General features: G+C 40.5%; 1 protein-coding gene across 6 annotated transcripts in view; it reads left to right on the top strand.

Annotated features, from left to right (window-relative positions):
- Positions 1-26314, top strand: part of Ppargc1a (PPARG coactivator 1 alpha) — a 682761-nt gene that overhangs the window by 581059 nt on the left and 75388 nt on the right. For 3 of the 6 annotated variants that reach the window (XM_052734916.1, XM_052734912.1, XM_052734913.1), the window contains one exon: positions 10810-10989. In XM_052734916.1, the coding sequence (XP_052590876.1) occupies positions 10810-10989 (180 nt within the window). Of the gene's footprint in view, positions 1-5768; positions 5938-8802; positions 9306-10809; positions 10990-26314 lie in introns of those variants that run through there. The other 3 variants (XM_052734915.1, XM_052734917.1, XM_052734914.1) reach the window with 3 other exon arrangements.

Genomic DNA, 26314 nt, shown 5'->3' with positions numbered 1-26314 from the left:
TTGGAAATTATGGACACACACTAAAGAAAATTAATACATGTGTACAGTGTTCTCAGCACTGTGAACTAGTCTTCCACCCCTTTCTTCCTGCCAGCATGTTTACATGTGTGTGTAAATTTTTAGCTAGAATCTTTATGGTTGTTATTACTTCAAATCTAATCAAAAACCTCAATATATTTAAAACAATTTCCCATTATGCTACTAAATGTATTTTGTAGGATTTTCATGGTAGCATTGATGCCATGCTCATGAACAGTGCTTTATAATTTTCTAACTAGACTACCCAAGGTTAGAAAGTTATATTGCATTCAAGTTTTCAACCACATGAATGATACAGCATAGTTGATTTTCACACTGAAAATCTTTGTATGTACTCTTCTGTTATTTCTTTGAGTAACTGTAGAATTCAAATTTCCAGATCCATGGGGCTATCCATTTAGAATATTCTTTACACATATTACCTATTTGCCTTCTAGGAAAAAAAAATGTATCCATTTGTAACCCTATCAAGTGTATGTGATATTTATGTTTTTGGATATAGTTGTAAAAAGTGATGTTTTATTCTAGATGTATCATTCTTTGCTAAGGAAATTTCTTTAAAATTCCCATGTGTGAGTTGCTTATATCAAGTATGATTTCATATGGTGCACAAAACTTGGCTTAGACCTTTAAGGTAATTGCTAATTAGGGTGATAATCCATTTATTTGCCTCCACACTTTAGAGATACACTTTTTAGCATGCTAGGGTAAAACACAAATATCATGGTACTGAAAAAAAATATGGACAAAAACAAACACCCATCAAATTTTCCAGGGTTGTCTTATGTGATGCAAATAATAATAATAATAATAATAATAATAATAATACTCAAACCTCCTCCTCCTCCTCTTCCTCCTCCTCCTTCTTGCTATTTGTAAAGTACAGTTCTCTCCCACAAAGTCAAGAATGGTTAAACTGACAAGCATAAGCTGCAACCCCAGAACTAACTACCAGGGACACAGTTTGATTATTTGTTTCTTTTTCCATTTATACAATTTATATACTTAATTTTCCCTAGTCCTCAGTAAATATGGATAGTAGGATAAAACATTATTCTTACTAAATTTAATATCATACTTTGGGGTACAATAGCACTTTAAATTTTAATACATTCCACATTTAAAAATAGGCAATATGCCTTATTTTTGATTCCAGAAAATACTGGCAAATAACTTTGTTAATCATTTCTTATCTAAGTAATCATTCTGAACACTATAGATGAATTAACCTGAAATAATTAAGATAAATGAAAATATCTGTAGTTTCACAACTATGTCCAATTTAAACATCAGACAATATCAGATTTTAATCAATGCTTTATTATCTCTTATTTGTGCTCCTAGTAAGCACAATTCTTGCTTTATGTTTAGATTAGTCCAACTGACTACAGCTCAGATTAATTTTCATGTTATTTTTGGTTGTTATATAAAAAAAAAAAAAAAAACGCCAAAAGCACATTTTGAGGTCTAAGTTAAAACTCAGGCTGGCTCCATTCCACAGGGCTCTGCAGAAGGTTTTATTGGGAATGAGAGTGTGTTGTTCAACATGTCGATCAAATCTTGTTTATTAAAAAAAGAAAAACACAAATGTTACCTGGCATTTAAAGTTGTCTACCCTTTTCACCCTCCTCCACTTGTTTCACTGAAGGATCTTTGCTCCCTTGGATGCCATCATCGCAGTTCCTATAAAATCAGACTGAGTTTGAGAGCATTCACAGAGGAGAGACCTCTGTTACATTCTAGCCTGCTTGGAACCCTGGAGCCTTATTATCGTCTGAGCTTCAAACTAGAGTCCTAAAGTATGTGCTCAGAAAGCGGTGTGGGGGTGTCAGGATCAAGGGCCCTCTAGGAATTAAAAGCAAACAACTGAATGCCTTTTAGCAATGATTAACTCTACAAATGTTAGTGATTCTGGAAAGGCCCCTGTTCATTCTGGAAGAATGCTTCAGGCAGGTTGAAGTCCTGGGAACGTTGGTTTCCTTTTGTACATGTGTCTTTCCAGGGGTTGCCTCACGGGTCTTTGCAAGTTCTTTGATTTGGGGATAGATACTATAATTCTTCTGAGAAGGGCTATCTAAGATCTGCCTACCCTTTCTGGCTTGTGTATTTTTTTCTCAGCTGTAAAGTTGGCACGTACCTTCTTTTGAAGGAGCATTCTGAGGACTACATTGATTAGTATGTCCTATAGGATATGCTGATTTTACTATCTCACTCATGTGAACTTGACTGCCCATGATTTTCCCTCTCTACCTTTCTTCTTTAAAGAATTTGGCATCCAATTTACACTTGTATACATTATTTTGAGCTTTATCAGTAAGTGGACAAAGAAAATGATCCTGTTAGTCTTCACTTTGAGATTCCTTCTCTGTTCACAATACCACAATGACATTGAAACTCATGGTCTTGTTATTGTATGTGGTGTTTGAGTTTGAATATTTTGGTTTGTATCATTGTCTTTACTTTTTAGAAATAGGCTGTTATATAAAAATAGAGAGTATGAAAAACACAAAAAGCCTATACTTTGTGGTAGGAGTAGGGAAGGAAACACAAACACATCATCAAATGTACTTCATATCAAATTGAATTCTATTTCTCCATTTCCCTTGATTCCCTGCCCCCACCACCACCACTGACACACACACATTATCAACTTAAAAGATAGGTTTTCTTACCTCAGCAATGGTGGGATCTTGGAAAACAAATGTTAACAGAACTTGTGAAGGAGGGATTCTACAGTGCTGGGATCTACTCTGTGTAGATGCACAACGCTATGGGCAGTCATCAAGTGTTAATAAATACCTCTGTCCATTGTTTTGCCAAAACGTGGGTTGATTTGGATATGACTCGTGATGGTCAGCATAAGGACCTTGTCCCTGAGCACAGCATGCTTTAAAGAATAGAAAAGGACTTTGAACAAGGCAAAACTGCTTTCATATAGAAACTATTCTCCCTCCCTAAGGATTAGACCTCCCCCCAAATTGGAAGCTCCCCTTTGTGTTGTGTGCCATTTTGGGCAGCCCTTGCAATGTGTGGCTGTACACGTGGTGAGGTTTCCATAGATGTTTGTTGATTGAAAGCAAACATTTGGAAATCTTGAAGGCAAAGTTGGGGAAGGAGCGAGACACAGGCTACAGAGAGAGCAACAGTAGTCGAGGCAGAGAGAGAATTAAATATAGAAAGTGCCTGGGGAGCCAGGAAAACCCAAGATTGGTGAGCAACTAACGATTGAAATTCTCTTGAGGAAAGAAAAAAAAGCTGGACAGAAGAGGGTTTTTAATCTGAAGAGTTAATTAACCAAATGATAAGACTTCTAAAATATCCTTCTCATTGGAGTTGTGATTCTGAAGCCTGAGAAACTTGTAGATGGTATCCTGACTTGTTCTACAAATTAGTTTAAAGTTGACTTATATACCAGTAGAAATATAAGGGCAAGAGGGCAGTACGTCTTTGTTTATTAGCCATGGAATGTCTTATCCTCACATAGCCTCATTATGAAGGTAGAGGACAGAACAGCTGTTTTAAATATACCTTGAGCTTCACGGATCTGCTGATCTGATTAGTTTTCCGAAGTAGAATTAGGTGGCCCAGACAAGAAACAAGAAAACTGCCACAGTTCAGTGTGAGCAGGTTAAATTTCCAAAGCAGTAATGCACGCAGAGTGATCTAGTGCAAAGAACATCTCTAAAAGGTGGGAATGGGATTTTTCAAAAGTATGGTGCATGCCTAAAAAATGAAAGAATAGAAACCAAGGTGTTGGTTACCATCAGGATGCCAGGATGGCTTGATAATAATTAATAATCATTGACTCCTTGTAGCCAAGTGGCTAATATTATTTCACAGTTGACTGTGTGGAGGGTAGAGCCAATGACCTTTGTCCTGAATTTTAATAGTTTACCAAAGTTTTACATTAAGTAAAAATCTAATTGGGAAGAAAATTAATGTTTCTTTGTGGAAGTACCGAGTAATGCTACTAATTGTGTGTAGAAAGTGTTCCCCAAGGTTGTCTTTTCTGGCTCTTTTTTTTTTTTTTTTTTGCATTTGAAAATAAAATCTACAGTACTTTTCTGCTGCCTGGAAGAGGATAGTCAGGTGCATTCACCTAACATAAGATGTCCAAGCTGTTGGCCATCGTGTTCTACTCACTGATGACAAATTCTATCTCATCACACTGTTCAGAAATTTGCTAGCACCTTGCTGTGGACATCAGAGCAAACAGACCCCTTACATAGGGTCTGAAGTAAGCAGAAGGCTGGTGGGCCTTTATTTGTTTTGTATTTCTTCCTTTCTGTTTGAGCAACTGAGTATGAAAACTGAGAGTAGTCACCAATGTTTTTCTTCGAAGGGGCCAGACAATAAAGAACACACTAAATTAACCTCAGTGGGATAGGAATTTAAATGAATGGTACTTTATCAATTATATTTAGATGCATGGGGAGTTGTTTTTTTTTTTCTTTCCAAATTACTGTCAAGCAAAGGAAATGAGCTGATGTTTGAAAGTCTGTGGGGTTTGAAGTTTTATGAAAATAGATCTGTTTTCAAAGACACCCTGTGTATTTCTCTCATTTGCTGGAAGGGTTAAGTCCAAGCAGCCTAGTGTTATGGAGAGCTTTTCCTCTGTGTCCAGGGAGTTTGTTATGTATTCAGTATGTCATGTCATAATAGAAACAGTTGTACCTACATCAGTCCTCATTGTCTCAAGGTACAGACAAAAAATACTAGTAAGCAAAGCTCCAGCAGTGAGTTTCTCTGCTGATACCATTTCAGTGTTTTTCCTTCATTCCCTGGACATTCTTGATTTCAAAAGCAAACTGCACAACCCAGGGCACTAGGGTTGGAATCCAATGTTTATTCAAAAAGGCACCCTGAGGCAGAGAGGAAGAAAATGCTACATGTAAGAAAAGAAAAAGAAAAAAAAAAAAGGCAGTGGAGGAGCTAGGCTGTCTTAGGCATGGCAGCAGCGGACTGTATTTACTAACATTTGTTTTCTGGGAGCCCGGGAGAGCAATGGAAAGAATCTCGAGAATAACCTAGGAGGGTAGGGTTTTGTGGCTTGCTCTCCTTATACGGAGCAAAGCAAACTGCAGTAACAGTTTTGGAGTCTGCATTCCCTACTGCCAGGGAGACAGCTGATTTGGGGTGGAGGAGTTTGCTTAGACCTAAACAAATGGGGCCGTTTTTGTTGACCAAACAAGAAAAAAAAAAAAAAGCCGATTTGCTGCTTTCAAACACTCCCCCAACAGGGAAAAAGGAATCTCATAAAAATGTATCATGTGAGACGCTGCTTCTGCTTTAGTTCCAAGCTGAGTCTGGGTCCACTTGGAAACCAGTCCTTAAAGAAAACACATTTTAGGCAAGAGTGTAGTTACTCTGTCATGTAACAGGGGACCTTTGCTACTTGCTTGTTTTGGATGAAAAATACATTAAAAAAAAAAAAAAAGGTTGCAGAAGATTTTAGTTATTATGACCAGGGCTCCGGTTTAGAGTTGGTGGCATTCAAATCTGGCTTTAGTCACAGTGCGATGCGTGAAACCTCCCTAAGGTCAAGTGTTTCTTTCCTTTCTTTCTTCTACCTCCCCCCCCCCCCCCCCCCCAAGCGTTACTTCACTGAGGCAGAGGGCTGCCTTGGAGTGACGTCAGGAGTTTGAGCAGCAAGCTGCACAGGAGAAGGGAGGCTGGGTGAGTGACAGCCCAGCCTACTTTTTAATAGCTTTGTCATGTGACTGGGGACTGTAGTAAGACAGGTGCCTTCAGTTCACTCTCAGTAAGGGGCTGGTTGCCTGCATGAGTGTGTGCTGTGTGTCAGAGTGGATTGGAGTTGAAAAAGCTTGACTGGCGTCATTCAGGAGCTGGATGGCTTGGGACATGTGCAGCCAAGACTCTGTATGGAGTGACATAGAGGTGAGCTGGGGCTGGGCATTGCAGGACCGGAGCTTCCCTCAGATGCAAGGATTCCTGGAGGGGGATGGGCTGGGGTGAAGGAGGGGACTTAGAAAGTAGCGCGGCGGCGGGAGCTTTTGCAAGGGGAATCTCAATCTTATCTTAACTCCAATAAGTTTGCTATTTTAAGGTGGCTCGGAGATGCCTTGAGCAAATCAGAGCTTCGCTGCTGTCATCAGTGTCTGTGGCAGTTAGAAACTCTTTTCATGTGCCTTTGGCTCTGTTTCTACTCGTATGCAATATTTATGCTCTAAGATATTGATATGAATCAGGAGCTGAAGTCTTTCCAGTGTTCAGTGGCCTGCTTGGGAAAATGCCATTTCTATTTATAAGAAAATGAAGATAAACATTATAATGGATGTGTTCAAAGAGAGTCCGTTTTGACTGTCGTCGGGATTTTTATTTTCCATTAAAGAGAGAACTTACAAGATCCTAAATAATCCTGCTGGGGCTGAGGTAGATTGCTTTTCCCACAAAAAACAAAACGACGGTGCTGTTTCCTTTAAAACAGTTGTGTGTGGCTGAAAGGGTAGGCTAGCGAGTTTGAAAAAAAAAAAAAAAAAAATCCCAGCCTTCGCTGGCGAGAAACCGAATGGTTAAATCTCTCTGTACCACGGAGAGCTGCCTGAAGCTGGGAGAGAATGGAGTTTATGCAGACCGTGTGTGGAGCTACTCACTGCTTGTGTAAAAATAGACCGCAATACATCAATTCCACAGTCTCTGCTGGCTACAATTCATACAGGGGAGGAAAAAACACAAGCAGTTTCCTCGTAATCTCCGGAGTCTAGCTGGGGACAGAGGACCTCGGCGTGTTTGCATTCAGTACAATGGAATGTTCACAGAAAGTTTGGGCAAGTTGGAAAACAAGTGAAACTTTTGTGGACTCTGGTGAGATGGACCCGAATTGAATTGCGCGGAGGATCGGAGCTGCTAACTAACAATGGTGCTTCCTCCCGGTAGCGGGGGCACGTAGGGTAAGGGGGAGGGTCAAGTGCCACACGTGATTTGATTAAATAAGATGTCCGTGTGGTGCGGCGATACACATCTAAAGTGAAAATGATTTGGCGAGGCCGCCTGCGAATGCATTTTTCCTATCTAGCCAGGCGTGTCCTGGATTCTTAACTCTTTGCTGGGTTTGCAGATATTGGCTCTATTTGCCTTCCCCTGGCTTTGGCAGATCGTATTTGCGGTTTATAATTATTCTTATCTTGTGATTTCTTGGTAAGGCGGAATAGATATGGATAATTCATGTGTCCTGTGGCTATTGGGAATCTGAGTTCTAAGTGGCTTCAAAGTCCTAATTGTTGGAGTAGCCAGAGTATCCCGTGGGTGGTTGTCTGGCTGGCACTGTGGGTCGCCTCCATCCACTTTCATTTTTGCGGCTTGTATGTTCCTAATGCTGCTCAGAGATTGAAGAGCTGATCTAAAGGAAATGAGGTAGATTTGCCTCCATGGTCAGAATTCCTGTAGTTTGCAAATAAGCTTCCCAGCCGTTTACAACTACCGCTTTAAGTTTGTTGTTTGTTTGTTTGTTTGTTTGTTTTTCTTAAGGAGGAGGGGATTGGGGCTCAGTGTGCAGCCTCAGATTGGGTCTTGGGTTAGCTGTGACTGGCTAGTCACTGCTACACAGCAGACAGCCAGCTGCTAGAAACCTGTGCCTTCGTGGCCGTGGCTCTGGGAATCACCCCTGCTTGTCGAAATATTACAAGCAGCAGGTAGCGTGGGCAGCTTTCATTTTTTGAATCATTAATGTTTGCTGTCATCTTAAAACCTATTATGCCCTTTCACACATAATGACAGGACAGTGCATTGGTTAATAAAAGCCCAAATCACCAGAGCTACCCAGAGTCCCCGGTGTTTCACAGCCTAATGGAGGTGATGTACAATAAGGTTACTAAGATTGATAGAGACAGTTCACATGACACACTACACCAAGACTGCCATTCTTTACTGCCTCTCTCTCCATCCCTCCTCCTACCTCAACTAATGTTTTTATCAGAAGTTAAGATTCCGTTTTTATTAATATAATTAATGTTACGGAGTCCACTCTCTCTCTTTTCTCTCTCTTTAAAATTTACCATCAATGGCACCAAAACCTCTGAAAGGTTAATGGAGAATTATACTTAATTATAATGAATCATTATCATCCATGCAGTTAAGCTAATTTATTGTCGGCTCCTTAACTAAGGGAAAAGTCTGTTGGGGTGAAATAACGTACAATAATTAGCCTTTTGTGTTTAGCGACTGCTTAGTCTCTTAAATCTTACTGTAAAACTAAGGCCACAGTTGTGAAACTGCTGTCACAGTTGCAAAGTGGCAGCAGAATATCTGTGTAATTTCGCAAGGCACACCTGTTATGGATGTATAGGGGAGCCATCAATACCAGCATGTCAGACAGGGACAGATCCTGGTCTCAGGCTGCTAAGTCTGGCATTGTCTGAGTCCAACTATGAATTGATAACGGGAACAGTTGCTTCTAAGGATGTCTTTTAGATTAGTGGGATAATGCTACATTCAGAAGCATTGATTTGATCAGGATGTCAACATTGGGAAAGCACAGACACTATTTTGAGCCATAAAGAATAAGTATGAACAGTGAGAGAGAGAAGTAGAGGGAAGGAGAGAGAGAGGGAGAGAGGGGAAACCCAAAGAAAGAGAGAGGAGACTAAAACAACAAATTGATCTTATCCATTCAATAATAGTCAAAAGCTATATTCATATATATATATATATATATATATATATATATATATATATATTCTTGGAAGTTATACGGTCTTTAAACTAGTCTTGCTTAGAGAGAGTATTTAAAGAGAGATGGCAAGAAGCTGTCTCCCAGCAAGTCAGTGTGACTGTTTACCATTCCAAAACATGCCTTCTGTGCTCTGGGACTGGAGTAGCAGCCGTAGGTAGACCAGGCTGTCCTCTGCTTCAGTTTTCATGTGGATGCTCTCTTTAGTACTGTGTGGTTTTCAGCACTGTTGACAAAGTTTTCCCCTTGTCTCTGCACTGACGGTGTTGAGGAAGAGTTAAGGAAAAGTGCTTGTGCTCTGAGGATAAGTAGTGTGGATAAAAATGGAGCCTTGGAAGTGTTACATCCATAACAAAACACTAATACTGTACCGGATGTGATCTACTCTTTTTAGCCCGGCTTCCACTTAAAAACCTAGCCTGTAGCTTTGGGCTGATTCAGATAATACAAAGACAAATCCAACAAGATGAAAAAGAAGACCTTTTTTGTTGGGAGTGGGGAGCTTTTTCTTGGCATGGCCATGTGCCTGCCTTTGGGGATCTTCTGGGGCCTGGTGGTCTTCTGGACAACTGCAATGGTATGTAGACTCTGCTTCCCCTCTCCTTACCTGCTGATTCCATTACTCAGTACTTACTCCTGAGTGTGTGGCTCCCGATCACACTGCTGCATATGACCTGTGTGATACAGCCTGCCAGCGATGACAGGGGTGCTCCAGAAATCAAGTCTGCACAAAACTTATGTTTTTCAAAATCTAAATGTCAAAGAAGTTCATCAGCCTTATGTCCCACTGCTGCCTGGACGGGAACCACTAAATAGCTCCCTGCGACCTTGGAAAGGAAAGGCAGGAGGGCCTTGTTTCTCTCTGCATGTGAATGCTTAAATTCAGGCAGATGGCTAGTGAAAGGATGGAGTTGTGGTGACTCTGCGGTATATGAGACCCCCATAGTAAGCGTCTTTGTGGCTCTTTAGAGCACCCAGACTTGGCTCAATAACAAATTAGCCGGTTGAATGTAGGAGACCATCTCATTGGTAAGGGGTTCTGATTTCCTCAGAAGGCAATAGGTCAGGGACATGGGAAGACTTTCTGAACCCCAGAAAGAGGTTAAAAAAAGTGACATAAAATAGCCCTCCTGATAAGTATTTAAACCTTTCAATATATTGAAACCATTTCTTATCTCCATACAAATATGATCATTTTTAAATTCACAACAACTGTAGTTTTGACATACCTCAATAAAACACAAAATATAATAATCACGGTACAGTACTTTGGCTTTTCCCTTTTAGATGACAGGTGATCCCGACACCCCCTCACACACATACATACACACACACACCTTGCAAAGTATTCCCAGTGAAAGCTATAAAGGTCACATCGAAAAACAATATAAATTTTGTTCTTTAACTCAAGGAACTTCCATTTGACCTGTTAAGGATGAAGTCAGAGAACTCATAAAAAGTCAAGTGAGAGTAAATGATTTAAATAACAATTCAAGAGAGCCATGATGAGTCAGAGGACTTGCATCATTAGTTGCTAAATGAATGATATGGATTATAATACTTAAAGGGAGTGGGCACAGAAGAAGTTTTCCCAGTATAATTCTTGAGTTCTGTTATCTCAGTGAGCACTTGTTCACAGGGATATCCATTATATCTGATGGTGATTCCAAGGTACGAATCCACTTGTATACTTCTCTCAAACCAGTCCTATGATAAGAACAGAATAAAACCATGTGCATAGTTAACTATAAGAGGGTTTGAAACTCACTGAGTATAACTATCCTGGAGGTAGGAACGAATTCTGTTGGTTTTTAACTGGAAGATTCAAGGAGGCCTTCATGGAAAAATAGTACTTAGTTTGGATCTGGATTTAGAATTTGGATGGGGGAAATTAGACAAAATACTCCTGGGGAGCTAAGCAAATAAAGAATGGAAGGTGTTTCCCCTGGCAATTAAAGCCCAGAGCCAGCTTTGGTGCTATCGTTGAATTAACCAGACTTAATTCCTATCACATGCTATTGCTGTTTAGTGAATTCTTGCTGTTAATAACCATTGTTTTTTTCTTTTGCTACCTCCTGCAGTGTGCTGCTCTGGTTGGTGAGGACCAGCCTCTTTGCCCAGATCTTCCCGAACTTGACCTTTCTGAACTTGATGTGAATGACTTGGACACAGACAGCTTTCTGGGTGGACTGAAGTGGTGCAGTGACCAATCAGAAATCATATCCAACCAGTACAACAATGAGCCTGCAAACATATTTGAGGTAAACATCTCCTCTGGAGAATTTAACTTCTCGTCGACCTTGGCATGGGCCAAACCGACGCGGTGCCATGCCTGGACACATAGGTGCTCTTAACATTGTTGCCAGTAGGCAATTCGTCATCGCAGCTAGAGAATTTCTATGTTATGGAAACACCATGCTTGTTACGTTATGGAAAATGGTGCTTTTTAGAATGAAGGCACTAAGACCTGACAGCAGAGTGTGTTAAACTGTGTTGAAATACAAGAGGTTGTGAAAGCTTTGGGGACAAGGAAGAAAAAAAGTGTCAAGCTGTTGACTCCCCTTTGTTTCCACAGAAAGGGACCTCACAGCAAATGGTGCCTAAAATGAATTAATACAGAATAAGGCATTTCTTTTCACTAAGGGGTTAATGTCTATTGCCGTTTGTTTTACCTTGTAGGTGAACAGTTTTGATTATTGCTATTATATTATTGCTTCATACCCCTAATTTTCTCGCATGATGGAAAATTTCTAAACTCAAAAAAATCTAGTATGTACTTATAAATTAGTCAAAATTCATTTACCTTTCAGTAGTGAGAATTACCTCCCAGACTCTAGACGCCTATTATGAGCCTACCCTATAATAAAGAATGTTAATCTACTCCTATTAAAGTGTTACTCAGAGAAACGAGGTTCAGTCTTACAAGATCGGGACTCATTTACCCGAAAATAAATCATTTCTTATAGTGATAAGCATTCAGTGAGTACTGTGACAAGTGAATTGGGTACAAATTGCCAAATCAACTAATTTTCAGCATCAAAATCAGCATCAGTACCACAGCTTCTGAGCCCCTCTGTGCCAGGCTGCACACAAAACTTCTGTTAGCCACTGGTCACTACATTGCTGACTGTCTTCCCACTTACCCAATTAAAATCTCTGTTCTTTAAAAAAGCACATTTTTCTAATAATTCAAATTTTGTACCACCCAGTGCATAGGTGGTACTGAATAAATAAGTGATTGTTGAATAAATTCATGGTAAAAATGGTAATTGTTGATAAGCAAATAATTAGTAACAATGATGGCTCCCATTTTGGATCTCTCCTGCTTTCTGTATGCCATCACACACACACACACACACACACACACACACACACACACACACACACACATCCTTCAAAACAACCTTTTGTTTTTGCATATTATTCCATATACATGTGTATATATGTATACATTCTCATTTTACACACGCAGGCACCGAGGTCCAAAGAAAGTTAAGCGATTTCACCCAAATCACACAGTTGACAAATAGAGACCTAACATTGAATTTCTAAATTTATCTGATTTCAAAGTCTATATCATTGATAAAAATAGGGAGACAGTGATTCTTGGGTGACAGCCATCCTTTACAAAGATGTATCAAGCTGCTTCTTTGCTCAATATACTTAAAAATAGAACAGAATGTCTCCCTTTTGTGTTGGCCTGGGTGGAGGCACTGGGTGGCTGGTGAATTGAGGTGCTTGTCAGGTCTGTGGAGAGCTAAGATTCTTTAACATGCCTGGGACATTACCTGGGTCTTAAGAGACTACTTCAGGTGGGGGACTAAGGGCTAGGGAGTGAGCAAAGTGGAGGAAACATCAAGAGTTTGTGGTTGGTTATACTTTCCCAGGCTTCTCAGCTGGGTCTTAGAAAGTTCACACAAGGACGTGGCTGGATAGAACTGGTAAAATGAACATTCCTCATCCAGCACACTTGTCAGGTTACAGGCCCATTCTAAGTCATGCAGCATTAAATAAACAGTTCTTTTCAAACATGTCCATCTCTATAGACCTCTTATCTCAAGATCAACTATGGCTATTCCATATTGGGTGAATGCCACACATTTTGTAGATGGTGGTTCTGGGATAACTGAAAGGGGCATAGGTAATGTGGTAATCATTACCTCCCAGGAAGGCTGATTTCAGAACTTTCCCCATGACCTTATGTCCCCATATTTTATCTTGTAGAATCTGTGGGGGTACATCTCATTTATAGCTTCAGGAGTTTTGGCATAGCAGCCAGTCGGTTATCTATATATAGATGCTTAATCTATGCTGCAACACTCTTTTTGTTTCCCTATATAACTTCCTACACTGATAGAATTGTTTGCAATGCTCTAAAACACATGGTTCATTTAATTTAATCTCTCATTCGGTCATTTTAAGCCAATGATTCTAAACCAAAGGCAATTTTGTACTCTCAAGGGATATTGGACAGTGTCTGGAGGTATGTTTGATTGCTAGGTGTAGATGACAAGGTGGTACCTCTGCTATTTAGAAGGGAGAGACTAGGAATGACATAAATACCCTATAATGTGCAGAGTAGCTCATTGCAAAAAAAGAGCTGTTTGATTATAAATGACTGGTGCTGAGCTTGAGAAGTTCTGGTCTTATTATTATTATTATTGTTGTTGTTGTTGTTGTTATTTTAATCACTGAGGTTCTCCCTTATGAAATGCTAAAATGATTTGGTCAGATTGCTGAGGTGAAACGTAGTACAGTGTTGGATCTATAAAGAATGAGACTCCAGATGAAATTATAGAGACGCCTGGACCTCAAGACTCATGTGTTAGGTATTCTCCTAGTGACAGAGGATAAGAACGGCTGTTTTGACAAAGGCTCACAGAAGTCCTCTCTGATGTCACAGGATCCCTTCTTCTTTGACTGGGCAAAGGGTAAGGTCATGTGTGGCAACTGTGTCACCGCCAGCAACAGCATCATGAGCCCTGTCACCACAGTGTGCTGACTTCCTCACTCTTTGCCCTCTAGTGTTAAACTAACACACATCTCTCCCATGATGGGAAACAAAAGTGAGTATTAGTGAAATTCTAAAATGGAGTTGCTCCATATTCAGGGACAGAGTTCTCTTTGCCTGACTGTGGCCTTGCGTGCCCTCTGCCAAAGTAGTTTTTCACAAGAGCTGTTTCCCAGGGCCACCCACTCCCATGGACTTTCCTCCTGTACTCCCCTTCTGCTGATCCTCAAAGCCCTGCCTCATCACATTTGAGAAGGCCTTGGCCTTGAACAAGACAAACAGTCATGGCTCTGCCTGAGCTGATCTGTCAGTTGTAAGCATTATTATGTACTGCCTCACAGGATAAAATAAACTATCAAGGAGTTAACCATTTTTCCCTGACTCAAGTTGCATATTGATGTCATGGCTGGAAACTAGCCATGGGGTTCTCAATTGTAATCAAAGCAGAGAGTGAGATTTAGGCTGACATGAGAATACAGCAGAACCATCTTGTGATGTTGAGTGTTGGGAGTGTGTGGTATCCACTTTCTTCCGGCCTCTAGCATACATGTAAATCTTGAGTTTAGTTGTCACTCAATGTCACAAACATCAAATAAGGAATGACAAAGAAAGGATGGAGTTGAAAGGCCCCATGGATAAAGTGCTTGCTGTACAAGCATGAGAACCTGAAGTTTGATTTTCAACACCCATGGCAGAAGGCAAGCATGGTAGTACATGCCTGTAACAGTGCTTGGGAGACAGAGACAAGAAGATCCCAGGAGCCTGCTGGCCAGTCAGGCCAGCCAACTGGTCAGCTCCAGGTTTGCTGGGAGATTTTATGCCAAAACTAAGGTGGAGATTGATTAGGATAACACCTGATATCAACGTCTAGCCTCCATACGAGTGTGCAAGAGCACCTGCACACTTACACACACACACATACACACACACACATATACATGTGTATACATATACACACAAATACCCTATACAAACGTACATATTTATACACACAACATAATGCAGTTCAATTCACAATTTATGAAAGAATAAATTCTAAGTGTGACAAAGGCTGAGCTGACATACAATTGGTTGAATCATTCACTGGACACAAATTAACTTTGCTTGCAATACCCGCACTTGGATGTGTAAATTTTGGAGACCAGGTATAATTCAGAAGCCACTTTGAGGAACAGGGCATAGAGCCTATAAGGACAGCCTCCAGTGCCTGATCCGTGTGTAAGGAAAACAGGATGCTGTCTCTGAGCAAACTGGTAACAAGATTTATGTTTTAGAATATTGCAACATGACTTCCTTCCCTGGTTGCCTTTGTACATTGTTTGGTGGAGAATAAAAGAGTGCTTTTATGGCAGAGCATTGTATAAAGATGGGTGGTATGGGGTTTATTTAATTAGCACCCAGGCCTTTCTGGGTCACTGTGAGCCACCTTGTCTGTGCTTTATTTGAACACCCGACTTAATGCCTCCATGATACGAGTGAATGGACATCTTTCATTCATTCATCGGGTACTTCTGAATGCAGCTACTTGGCGTTCCTTAGAACACTGGTATGTGGAATGCAGTCTCTGGAGGTCATTGCTTACAATGTACTCAGAGGACGGCCTGTGCTAATGGAAGAACACTCAACAGCTGTAGCCAGCACTCAGGTTTGGAAATGACGGCAGCTTACACTGAGGTTTGAGGTTCGGAGCTAGTGTAGCCCAAGCGTGAGTGGTGGCTCCTTGATGTCTGTGTGGAAGGTGTTCTCCTGTATGCTACCAAAGAAGTGTGATGGAGCTCTCAAAGTACTTGATCATCCTGATTGGAGTATAGGTGTCTTTAATATTTTTTCTTGTGGTTTTCTATTTATATTCTAACATTCTCAATAATGATAATATATTATGTACATACTGAAAAAGCTAAAATAACCAATATTGGCAAATTCAGTAGACCCTTAGCATTACAAAAGGATCTGCTAGTTATCTTCACTGAAGGTTTCCCAGCTTAAAGGTGAGGAGAAAGTCAGTACCTACAGAGCTAAAAAGGAAAACTCTCTCTACTTTGTAAGGAAATTTAAATCTAGTTTTGGTGACCAAATGTGAAAATGTAAAACAATTAGCCAACAATACAAGGCTATAGGTGTATATATGTGTACAAATGTATGTATACTTTTATATATTAACACATGAAAAATAATACAGGACTGTATGACCATGTATATACATATGTGTGCATAATAGGATTGGCTAGCACGTATAGGCAAGGCAAAAATGAATATATATATATTATATATATATATACACACACACACACACACATACATATACACACATATATAAGCAACTAACAAACACTGCATGATTGTGTATGTAGGGGGAAAAGCCTGAGCTCAATTCCAGGGCTTGAATTCCCACCAATCCCTAAACTCACCCTAAGCTCAGGACTTGAAAACCCTCCAATCCATGAGATTGAAATCCCACCAATTCCTGAGCTTGTCCCAAACTCAGGACTTGAAAACCAACCAATTTCAACCCTAGAAAACTCTGCCCCTAAGCAACCCTGTATAAGCTTGCCTCCCACTCAGTTCGTTGCTACTTCTCACTGGATTAGAGTCAACCACCCTCCTGTGTTTTTCCCAATAAATCTCTTGTTTGAGGTTTGTTGTGTGGTGTGACTTTGTGGTAGTCCTTGGATCCCAACCACCAGGATACCTTTTTCCTCAGATCTGTAACACTTAACAATGTTTACATGTGTGTGTGTGTGTGTGTGTGTGTGTGTGTGTGTGTGTGTGTGTGTGTATTTCTAGCTAAGGAAGAAAACAGCAGGGTAGATTCATCAAGGCTCCTGAGAGGATGAGAGAAAGGTTTTCAAGGAGTAGGGCTGGAGGTGAAGAGTTTGGTTCACTCAAAATGAAATACAGTCTCATGGGAAGACATGGTTTAAGTTTAGCTGTAGAACAGCCACACTGTTATGGGGGCTCACTTTGCATTGAGAGGTATTCACAAGTTTGCATGATAGAAACTAATGTCCCCCAGGAGGCCAGTGTGATGGAGGTGGTATCAACGAGAATCATGCTGGTAGATCTAAGAGGTAGAGGCAAAAAGAAAGTAACCGGAAGCCAGGCAGCCTGTGTGCTATACTAGGGCATGGGAAGGAGGTGGATAGAGGGATGGCATCCAGGAAAAGGCTCAAAGAACCTTGAAGAAAAATTCCATCAGCCCTGATAATACGAGTTATATATAGAGGGAGGCGACAAGTAATGTTGACTTGAACACATTCCAAAGGGAATCAGGTCTTCATGGATACCTCTCCTGATCACATGATTGCTCACTGTTGCAAACTGAAGGACTTCCTTCCACTTGTAAATCATTTTATAAAGAGTGCTCCTTCTCCCTGTGGCCTCAAGCGGACCATATTTACCCAAAGCCACAAATTTACATGATGTCTGGTTTTACTCTCTTGTCTTCTTGGAGGACATTTTGTAGCTTTCCATGGTAATGAATTCCTACCTCTAACTGTGACAGTGGCCAGGAAGCCTATTCTGTGAATGGTAAGCCTCTTGGAATTTTAACAAAACAAAGTATGGAAGAAAAAAATTTTTACCTTCATTCTACCATCAAGAGAATAAATTCTCCTTTGTTGTGTGGAAAGAGTGAATTCATTTACAATAATCACTTTTTAAAGATTTCTAGGATTCCCAATTTGCAATCAATAAATGCTTGCCATTTAAATTAAATTTATGGCCCACCACCAGATTTTTTGCCACACTTGTTAATGACACTTTCAGAGAGCATAGACTTCAAGTAAGAAAATAATAGCCATTTAAGTGGGGCGATAATTGGCTGTAACATAAGAACACTGAAGAATGTTGAAGCTCACGGAGACTTATGGAGTATTTTAAAAATTTATGTTGTACTTATCTTTGCATTTGTAGTCTACCACAAAATTCCAAATTCTGAGCATAAATCAGTTAGATGTTCATCTTGGAGGCTCACAAATCAGAAACCAACAATCTGATCCAGGCTGTGTGCTGTTGCTGTTGCATTTTCAACAACTTTTATCAGCTTATCATGCAGAGAGACCAACTGGGGTTGGGTCTGTGTGTGCAAGCTTATGTGTGTGTGTGTGTGTGTGTGTGTGTGTGTGTGTGTGTGTGTGTGTGTGTGTGTTCATTTATGCACCTTAGGTAAACACAATTTTAGACTTCTTGGCTTGATAACATCTGGCTTATCTTGGGAACATCTGGTTTATCACCCTATTTTCTCCCTGCCATTATGCTGACCACTGGAAAAATATGGCTTAGGAGTTCTGCCCCACAGGGCTGTGTCTTTTGGCATCCACTCTTGCTAATAAATAGCAAGTCACAGGATGCAGGTTGCATGGCCAGGGGTCACTAGCACATACTTCCTCGGTCATGGATCTTGTTAATGAAAATGGTAGTTACCAGGGATGAGGCTGGCTGCTCTTCATCATGAGAGCTGATGCAGTTCCTAGCCTTTGTAGTCTGGAAAGAAAGAATCTATATGTTTAATTAAGCACATGGACTATTTTTTATCACTTACTCATTTTATTTGACAGCGCTTGAGATTGAATGTAGGGTCTCCTGCACTCAAGACATGCACTCCACCCACTTGAGCCCAATCCCCACCCTTAACTTTAGATATTAGTAGTTATTTTATGGTTGTTTTGTGATTTGGTGAGGGGGTTAAAGGACATTTCTTCATGTCAGACACTCTGTGTGCTCTCGGAAGTACGTGAGCCATTGGTTTGTCTCAGTGCTTTCTGGTTTCCCAGAGTCTCAAGTTATTTAAAAATAAACATTCTTTTGCTTGGATATGTTTAAGTATTAGAAGGAAAGAAAGAAAGGAAAGAAAGAAAGGAAGGAAGGAAGGAAGGAAGGAAGGAAGGAAGGAAGGAAGGAAGGAAGGAAGGAAGGGAGAAAGTGGAGACCCAGATTCACAACACCCTAAAGTTGAATCAGGAAAGGAGTCACCAGCTGACTCTCTGGGTTACTTCAAAGCTATCCATCTAGGTTAAAGCAAACACTATTCTGGGTTCTGCACTGGGCAAACAGTCCTTGTGTTCAGCACCTGAGTGCTGTGTGGTAACCTCATCCATATGCTGTCTATATTTGTTCGTGGACATCTAGCTATGTGTGCTGTCATGGAGGTGTAGCCCAGCAGATGGCTCACCTCAGCATGAGAGGAACGCACAACGCAGTCACAAAGATGAACATTATCACACTGTTAAACCAAGAGCCAAATTGCTCCTGCACAGTCCCTTGTCCCACACTTCACATTTTTAACAAGGTTAATTTGTCTGTATAATTATGCACCTATTCTTTTAGCAACGAAAACTTTTATTGTGGGTTTAATAAAATGAATTGCCTGTGGTATGAAACAATTCTGGAAGGCTCAGTTTTATCTTCTTCCTTAACCTCTCAAGCCTCCTTTTAAGATTGTGCCCTCTGAGGTTCAGATGGAAGGCAAAACAGAAATCATTTTGCTGTCAAAGAGGCTGACTTGTAACTAAGTAGCCAGGATGAGTGCAAGGGGAAGTGGAGAGAAAGCCACAGTGAGACATACAGGGTTTACTCTTGGCAAGGGCACAATTTTTTCAGAGCAAAAGTAACTTCTTATCCATAAAGCTATTTGTCCTGAAATGAGGATAGGTGATACTTCTATGCCTTCTCTTTCCCAAAAGGTTAGAGAATCACACAGTTTCAGGTCCTAAAGCTAACACAGTGTACACCTGCCCTTCTCCATTACTACTGCAAATTATTCATTCAAGGTTCACAACCAGATGGATTAATGAATTACCAGATCTGGGGGATATCTTGGCCTGACTTTTATACACAACTTTCTCTTTACCTCTCCCTTTAGTCTTGTGATTGAGGTTATTTACCTCTCCCTTTAGTCTTGTGATTGAGGTTATCGCTTCTACAAGCCCAGCCTCTGGAGAATTTCCCCCAGGAAATACCTTCTATAAGCATCTTCTGCATTTTCCTATTCCTTCTCAACTCCTGCTCACAGGCAGCTGTGGCAGCCAGTGGGTCGGCAGGGATGGGAGATACCACTCAGTGGCCAAATCCTTGGTAGCCCATGACCTTCCTGATGTCAAATATGCACATTTTTCCCTCCTCTGCTCCGCCTTGAGAGTGAGTTCTGTGGGGTTCCTTGCTCAGTGTGTATAACTGGAGCTCTGAACTTTGCGGGAAAGCCTTAGAGCTATTTGCAAAGTGCTGGTGCTCAGTGAATACTAAATTACATGTAGGAAACAGTCTACAGTACCACTTACACTTCATTTTTATTCTTGACACAGACACCTAAATCAGAGAACAGTAACATTTCAGAGATTATGCAAGCAGTTTGGGTATGTTCCAACACCATAATAGGATCAGAATTTTAAGGCCTTTTGTATTATTACCAATAGTCGCTTAGTTTCTACTGCAGTGTTCTTTGTAGGGAATTACAGCTTTTACTAAAAAGATTAAAATGCTATTATGCAAATGATTGCAGTATGTTATTGTGTTTACAAATTAACATCCATGGCTCAACACACAAATTAACTAACTATTCTATCTGTGTTATTAAGGATTTAATAAAGTAACTGTTAATAAAAATGGGTAGCCTGGAACACTTAATAAGAAACAATTGTAATTTAACACACACAACTAGAGTCTGGTGTTTAATGTTCTAGGTGATATAACAGTAAAATCAAGTCGAGCAGAGGCTTTAGAAAAACCACCCTTGAGTGAATGGTGGAGATGTCTGCTTGAGATGCTGATGAGCAAGAACTAAATAGCTACAGGCTACAATATACAGTGGGCAGCGTATCAATAAATCTAAGCAAAGCACACAAAACATCTTCTATTAAAAAGTAGTTCATTGAAATGATAATTGCCCTCTGTTCCATGTCTGATATGTTCCACGCTCCCAGAGAATACTTACATTATTCTAAAATGGAGCTCAGAGCACATTTTGCAGTGGTGACTGGGACTTAGCTGCCGAATATCACCGTGTGATAAAAGAGGAAAAGGCGAGCCTCGGACTAAGATGGCTTTACAAACAGGCTGCAAATGGCTATTCCTGGCTGTTCATGAGAGATCATAAAAGCCAGCAGATAAGAGCCGCCAAGGTCCCTGAGAAATGAATGTGTGTGATTATGTTATCTCTCACTTTGGATTTACTGGATGGACCGACAGCACCTTCACTTTAGCCCCACAGGACAAGTAGGAAGAGATGCAGATTTTGGATAGTAAACTTTGTTGGGATGGCTTTAAATTCCAAAACAATATAAAGTAATTTTTTTGTATGAAAATGTCCTTATATAACTCAACACCAAATACAATGGATTATATGTAATGAAAATTTATATTAAATTAATATTAAGATGATTCTAAAATATCTTATTTTAAAGAAACATGGCTCAAGAGAGACCTAGGATTCCAATGTCTGAATCCCCTGATAGGTCTCATGATAAGAGGTAGGGGGTATTACTGAAAATCAAGCAAGCTAACAGAGAAGAGACCCAAGGACTCAATTCACATTTCAAATATTTTGAATTTGTTCCCTCTCTCATCAAAGATGAGGACAAGTTACCTGTTTAAGTCTAACCTTCTGAGCGGGAAGAGCTACATGTATTCAGGGAATGTACAGGCAGGGAAGCCATCGCAAAGTTGGCCAAGGTTTGTGTAATTTATTTTGTTCCAAATAGCACCTCTGTTGTTGTTGGGAAACTACTTATGCAAATTTTTGATATCTAGCTTTAGCAAGGTGCCTGGTTCCTTCATTTCCTTCCACATTTGGATAAATTGTGTTGTTCTTCACTATTCCAAATTTGTCCTTGTGGAAGTGAACACTTGCAAATTGGTTGAAGCTTCCTAAAAGAAAGCAAGCCAGGGAGGAGGAGAGAGGAAGGGAAAGAAAAGAAGAAAAAAGAAAAACCTGACCAAAAAACAGTTGCTGTGACAGCTTATGATTTGATGGTGTGTGGCCTTGCCCTGTTCCCAGGCACCTGATCAAGAAAGTCGTACAATCCTGTTATGCAGGCATTCCGGAAATCTTGCCAACATTCACCTGACATGACCAGGGTTTAAAGTCCTTGAGGTAACTTTATGGAACTCGATGGAACACTGTGCTTGTGGATATGGGTGCCTATATACTCACATTCTCTTATTTTATAAAGAAGAAGTGGGGGCGGCGGGGGGGGGGGGGGAATCGGATCTTTGCCATAGAAGGGTGGTAAAATAATTAGTCCAGGAGACAAATGTCTTGGACCATGTTTAAACAGAGCTTTAAGGACACAGTGTTCCCAACACTCACATATCTAAATACAAACGAGTGTCAGCTGTTATACAGACTGAAGCCTAGCAGCCTGCTTTCACGTAGGTCATCGTCAATCCATTTTGGTCACAGTCACACTGCACATCTGTTTCTGCGAGCTGCAGCTTCTTAAGGTGGCATTTGGACTTCATAAGAGCACAAACAACCCAGCTATAAATTGCCACTGCTGGAGTTATTTTGAATAAGTGTATACTGTTTCATATTTATAATGGTGAGGCTTCATAATAGTCGCAGTGAATATATAACACCCATCAGTTCAACAAGCATGAAATTGTATGTTGTCAACTTGTCACATAAATAGAGTCATATTCTGGCTCACAATAATGTTGAACTAACATTTTTTCCCCCCAGAATTGTCGAGAGGGTCACACACACACACACACACACACACACACACACACACACACACACACACACAAATTAAAATTAAAAGAAGAAGAAGGAAAAAGAAAGCGGAGGAGGTGGTTGGTGCTTCCTTTAAGTAGCTATTGTAAAGGTGAATTGCTTGCTGCTACCCTCCCTCCCAAGAAGTCCCTTTCCTTGAGTGAATGCTAATTGGTTAATTGGATGTGTTTTCTCTGTCATCTAGTGATATCATTTCTATCCAGACCCTGGAGGGTCTTGCATGTGTGAGTGAGTGGCTTTTTTTCTTTTCTTTTTCTTTTCTTTTCTTTTTTTTTTTTTTTTTTTGCTTGAGGTTCTCTCTCTCTCTCTCTTTTTTTTTTCAATTCTATTCCTGTGGTGAAAATCAGTGCTAATTGCTACAACTCTAACTCTATGCTCTGTGAGGCTTTCTCCCGGTCTTTGCACCCCGATTAACTCTTAATTCATTATCAGAGCTGTAGGAAACAGTGACAGGAGGACACTTTGTTCAAACTTTTCTGAGTCAGAAAATGGAGAGAAAGAGAGAGAGAGAGAGAGAGAGAGAGAGAGAGAGAGAGAGAGAGAGAGAGAGGCAGAAAGGAAATGATTGTACCAAATTTGCAACTTGCTGAAAGGAAAAAAGACAAATGAAATGTGTTTGCCGGCAGCTAGGGAGCAACTCAAGAGACCAGTTTCCACTGTGGTTGAAATTTCTGCACCAGAGGCATGAGGAAAAACCAGTAAAAGGAGGAGTCTTTTTCTGCTTTTGAGAAATTCTTAGATGTGTTCAACTCTCCCCATCCTTCTTCAATGGCCCGAAGACAAGAAAGCATTGCAGCCTATGTCTGCAATCATTTTGACTTAGCCGGTTAAGTTGCTAACTTTAAGACCTCGGGACATTGTCTTGCCTTAAATCAAACACTATGCAGATATTACTGAGGCTTATGACTAACCCTGCTCTCTTCATCCCGTGTCATTGTGAGATGGATGGTCGAATCTTCTCGAAGGAAAAATGATTTGCTGGTCAAAGCTCTTGGTCTTATTTTCGCGTTTCTTTGTGCTTTTGGGTTTAAAAGTTCATCCATCTTTCAGTGGTTGTAATTATTGTTACACAGTAGTATGTCTAGCTTTTTGCCAATTTCTAGGGATACAGTGGCTTAGGGGAGACATGTTCCCTGACCCCATGAAACTCATAGTTAGTGATGAAAACAGGCCTCTAAAACTGAGGGAGGTAAACACTCCAATAAAGGGAATGTCGGGCACTTCCTTCACCTAATTATCTTGCTCATCAAAAAGATAAATTCTGCTCTTTCTTTCAAAAATATCTCCACCTTGAAGTGGATTTTTGGTTGGTTGTTTGCTGACTTGCTTTCCTGGAGACCACTTTCCCCAGTTACAGGGCCTTATCCCTCCACCTTGAAGTGGACTTTTGTTTGTTTTTGTTTATTTACTTGCTGACTTTTCTGGAGACCACTTTCTCCAACTACAGGATCTTTCTCTTTCCAACTAGGAACCCAAAGATAGGATCTAACATTTTTGAGGTAGAGACTCAGAATGTTTGGAATTGTGAGACATTAGACAAGCTACAGGAAATTCATTGAGAAGATGAGAGTTTGCTCATTGGAATTGCTGAAGGAGATGAAGAGGAAGCAACCATAAAGGGAAGACAGAGAGCTCTTGGTCAACTGAGAGCTCTTACACCAGTGTGCACATCTGACATGTCCTAAATGCTGTGTCTCTGGCAGTATGTGCTGGGATTTTCATGGACCAGAACCATTTTGTACCATTTTAGGCTTGGTGACCTTTCTCTCCGAGAATGATATTTCAGTCCAGTTGGAAGGGCTAACATGCTTTTGGCTGGTAAGAAACACCCTGTATGTGTGATGTTGCTCTCTCTGAGCAAACTGTCTCAGGCCCCTTCTCTAACTGACATCCTCTTTCCTCCTTTGGTAGTATAACTTGGGGACTGTCTTTTCCCCTTTGGAGAAGCAATATAGAAAGAATATCCTATATCCCCCTGCTCCCTTCTCTGGAGGAACAAAATGTCATGTCCCCAACAGCCTTATTCAATCAGATCCCTTTCAGAGTTCTATATTGCTCTGACTTAAATCTCTTCTTCCTGGTCCCCTTTGAGAAGTCTATCTCTCCAGTTGGACAGCTCTTTCTTAGTGGGAAAAACCCTCTATTATAGGAATGCCCTTGGTTTTTGCATGGAATCTTGGCCTAAGGATATTAGCTTCCCTGGGTGTCATCTCATCTGCTCAGATGTGAGCTTGGAGCCTCTGTATTCCAGACATAGTTCTCCTGGGTGTCCAAGGAACCTAGCCAGCTCAGATTCTGTCCAGAAAGGTTCTCATGTCAGGATCCTCTTGTGCCTTGCCAGCCAATTCTTAGCAGGGACACCCTGCTCTCCTTTGAGCTGTATGTCTCCATCTGCCTTTTTTTTTTTTTTTTTTTTGGTAGTGCTACTAATGGGTAGCCTCACTTCTTATTCATGTTGGAGGTGAGCCTGGCAAATGCCCAGGAATTGGAACACAGTGATTCTCCACAAGATAAATGGCTTCTTTTTTTTTTCCTGCTGATTCCCAGTTCCAGGGCTCTGTGTGCCGCAGATTTGAGAGGGACATTAGGTCACAACGCTACTGTCTAGCTCCTTTAATCCTATCACCCTCAATCCTAGCTATGTGGCTGTCCCCACAGTAGAGGAATTTCTGTCAGTTTCTCCTGGGACAGATCTAGCCTGGACTGCTTTGCAACATTTGTCCAAACTGACAATTTTTGACAAAGACGTTCCGTCCACATTGAGTTGGAGAGTTTTCTCTGTTTTGATGCGTTTGGAGGTGACTAAATGTTGCCTGGTCTTGGCAGATAACCGAGCCTGTGACTCCACATAGCGCATGCCCTGCCCTGTTTAATTTGTCTTTGAATGTCAAATGGGTTTCTTCTCTGTGTCAGCAGAAGTAATGATACCCTCTACTGGGACTGTATGACCTCCTTGCTGCTTTAGGGTGTAGAAGAACAAAATTGGAATTTTATGTTTTACCTTTAGTGTCTGGCTTGTTGTGATTCCTGGCTACATAGTCTACGGCAGAAAGAGAGGTTGTCTTTCATAAAGAAGATGCATGTCTAACTCCATCACGGTGGCTATTTTTATAATTTGCACTAGAAGACCTCATTTCTCTGGCCATTATTAACTTAACATGATTAATTGTCTGAAACAGAACTGAGAAACACACCATTTTGGAAAGTTGCCTTTGAGAAGCCCAACTAGATTCAGAAAAGTTTTCTCATATTTAACACATTTTATTCCCAGATAAGCTTCTCCGGCCCTCACTTCACACTTGCTTTCTTTTGTTGAATGTGCAGGCTAAATGAGCCCTAGTTATTTGTTGTTCTGGGAGCGTAAGACACAGGAATAGCAATGATTTAAAAAAACCCATGAGATGGTAGGGGCAAGGACATCATAGGGAGATTTTCAAGCTGACCTAAAGATGAGACTAAATTTTACAAAACTCAACACCTAGAACGAAACTTTCTGGGGCCATTTATTATGAAGGCAGACAAGCTTTGTGTGTGCCTTATATCATTCCCAACCATCACTTTGGAAGAGCAAATGGTGCTGCAAAAATCAATTCTCATTTTTAGCATGGATGAAATATGTAAATTAATTTTAAAAACCTCTACACATGTGCAGAGGGATGTGTGCCCACCTCCAAGTAGGTAAATTAATGTAAAATAAAGTTTGCTCTTTACACACATCAAGTCCTTGGATTCATTACACAGGGACCTACTATGTTAATTCTGCATCATTCTTTTCCATGTAGCAGAACATAGTAAGTTAGAGAATGCTTTTTGAAATTTTGCAATATTTACTATTATTGTTGTTGTT

This window comes from Peromyscus californicus, unplaced genomic scaffold (genome assembly GCF_007827085.1).
Source record: "Peromyscus californicus insignis strain IS unplaced genomic scaffold, ASM782708v3 Scaffold_13__1_contigs__length_99412109, whole genome shotgun sequence".
NCBI classification, from domain to species: domain Eukaryota; kingdom Metazoa; phylum Chordata; class Mammalia; order Rodentia; family Cricetidae; genus Peromyscus; species Peromyscus californicus.
Note: the sequence above shows the minus strand (reverse complement) of the source record. Positions and strands in the feature narration are given on the sequence as shown.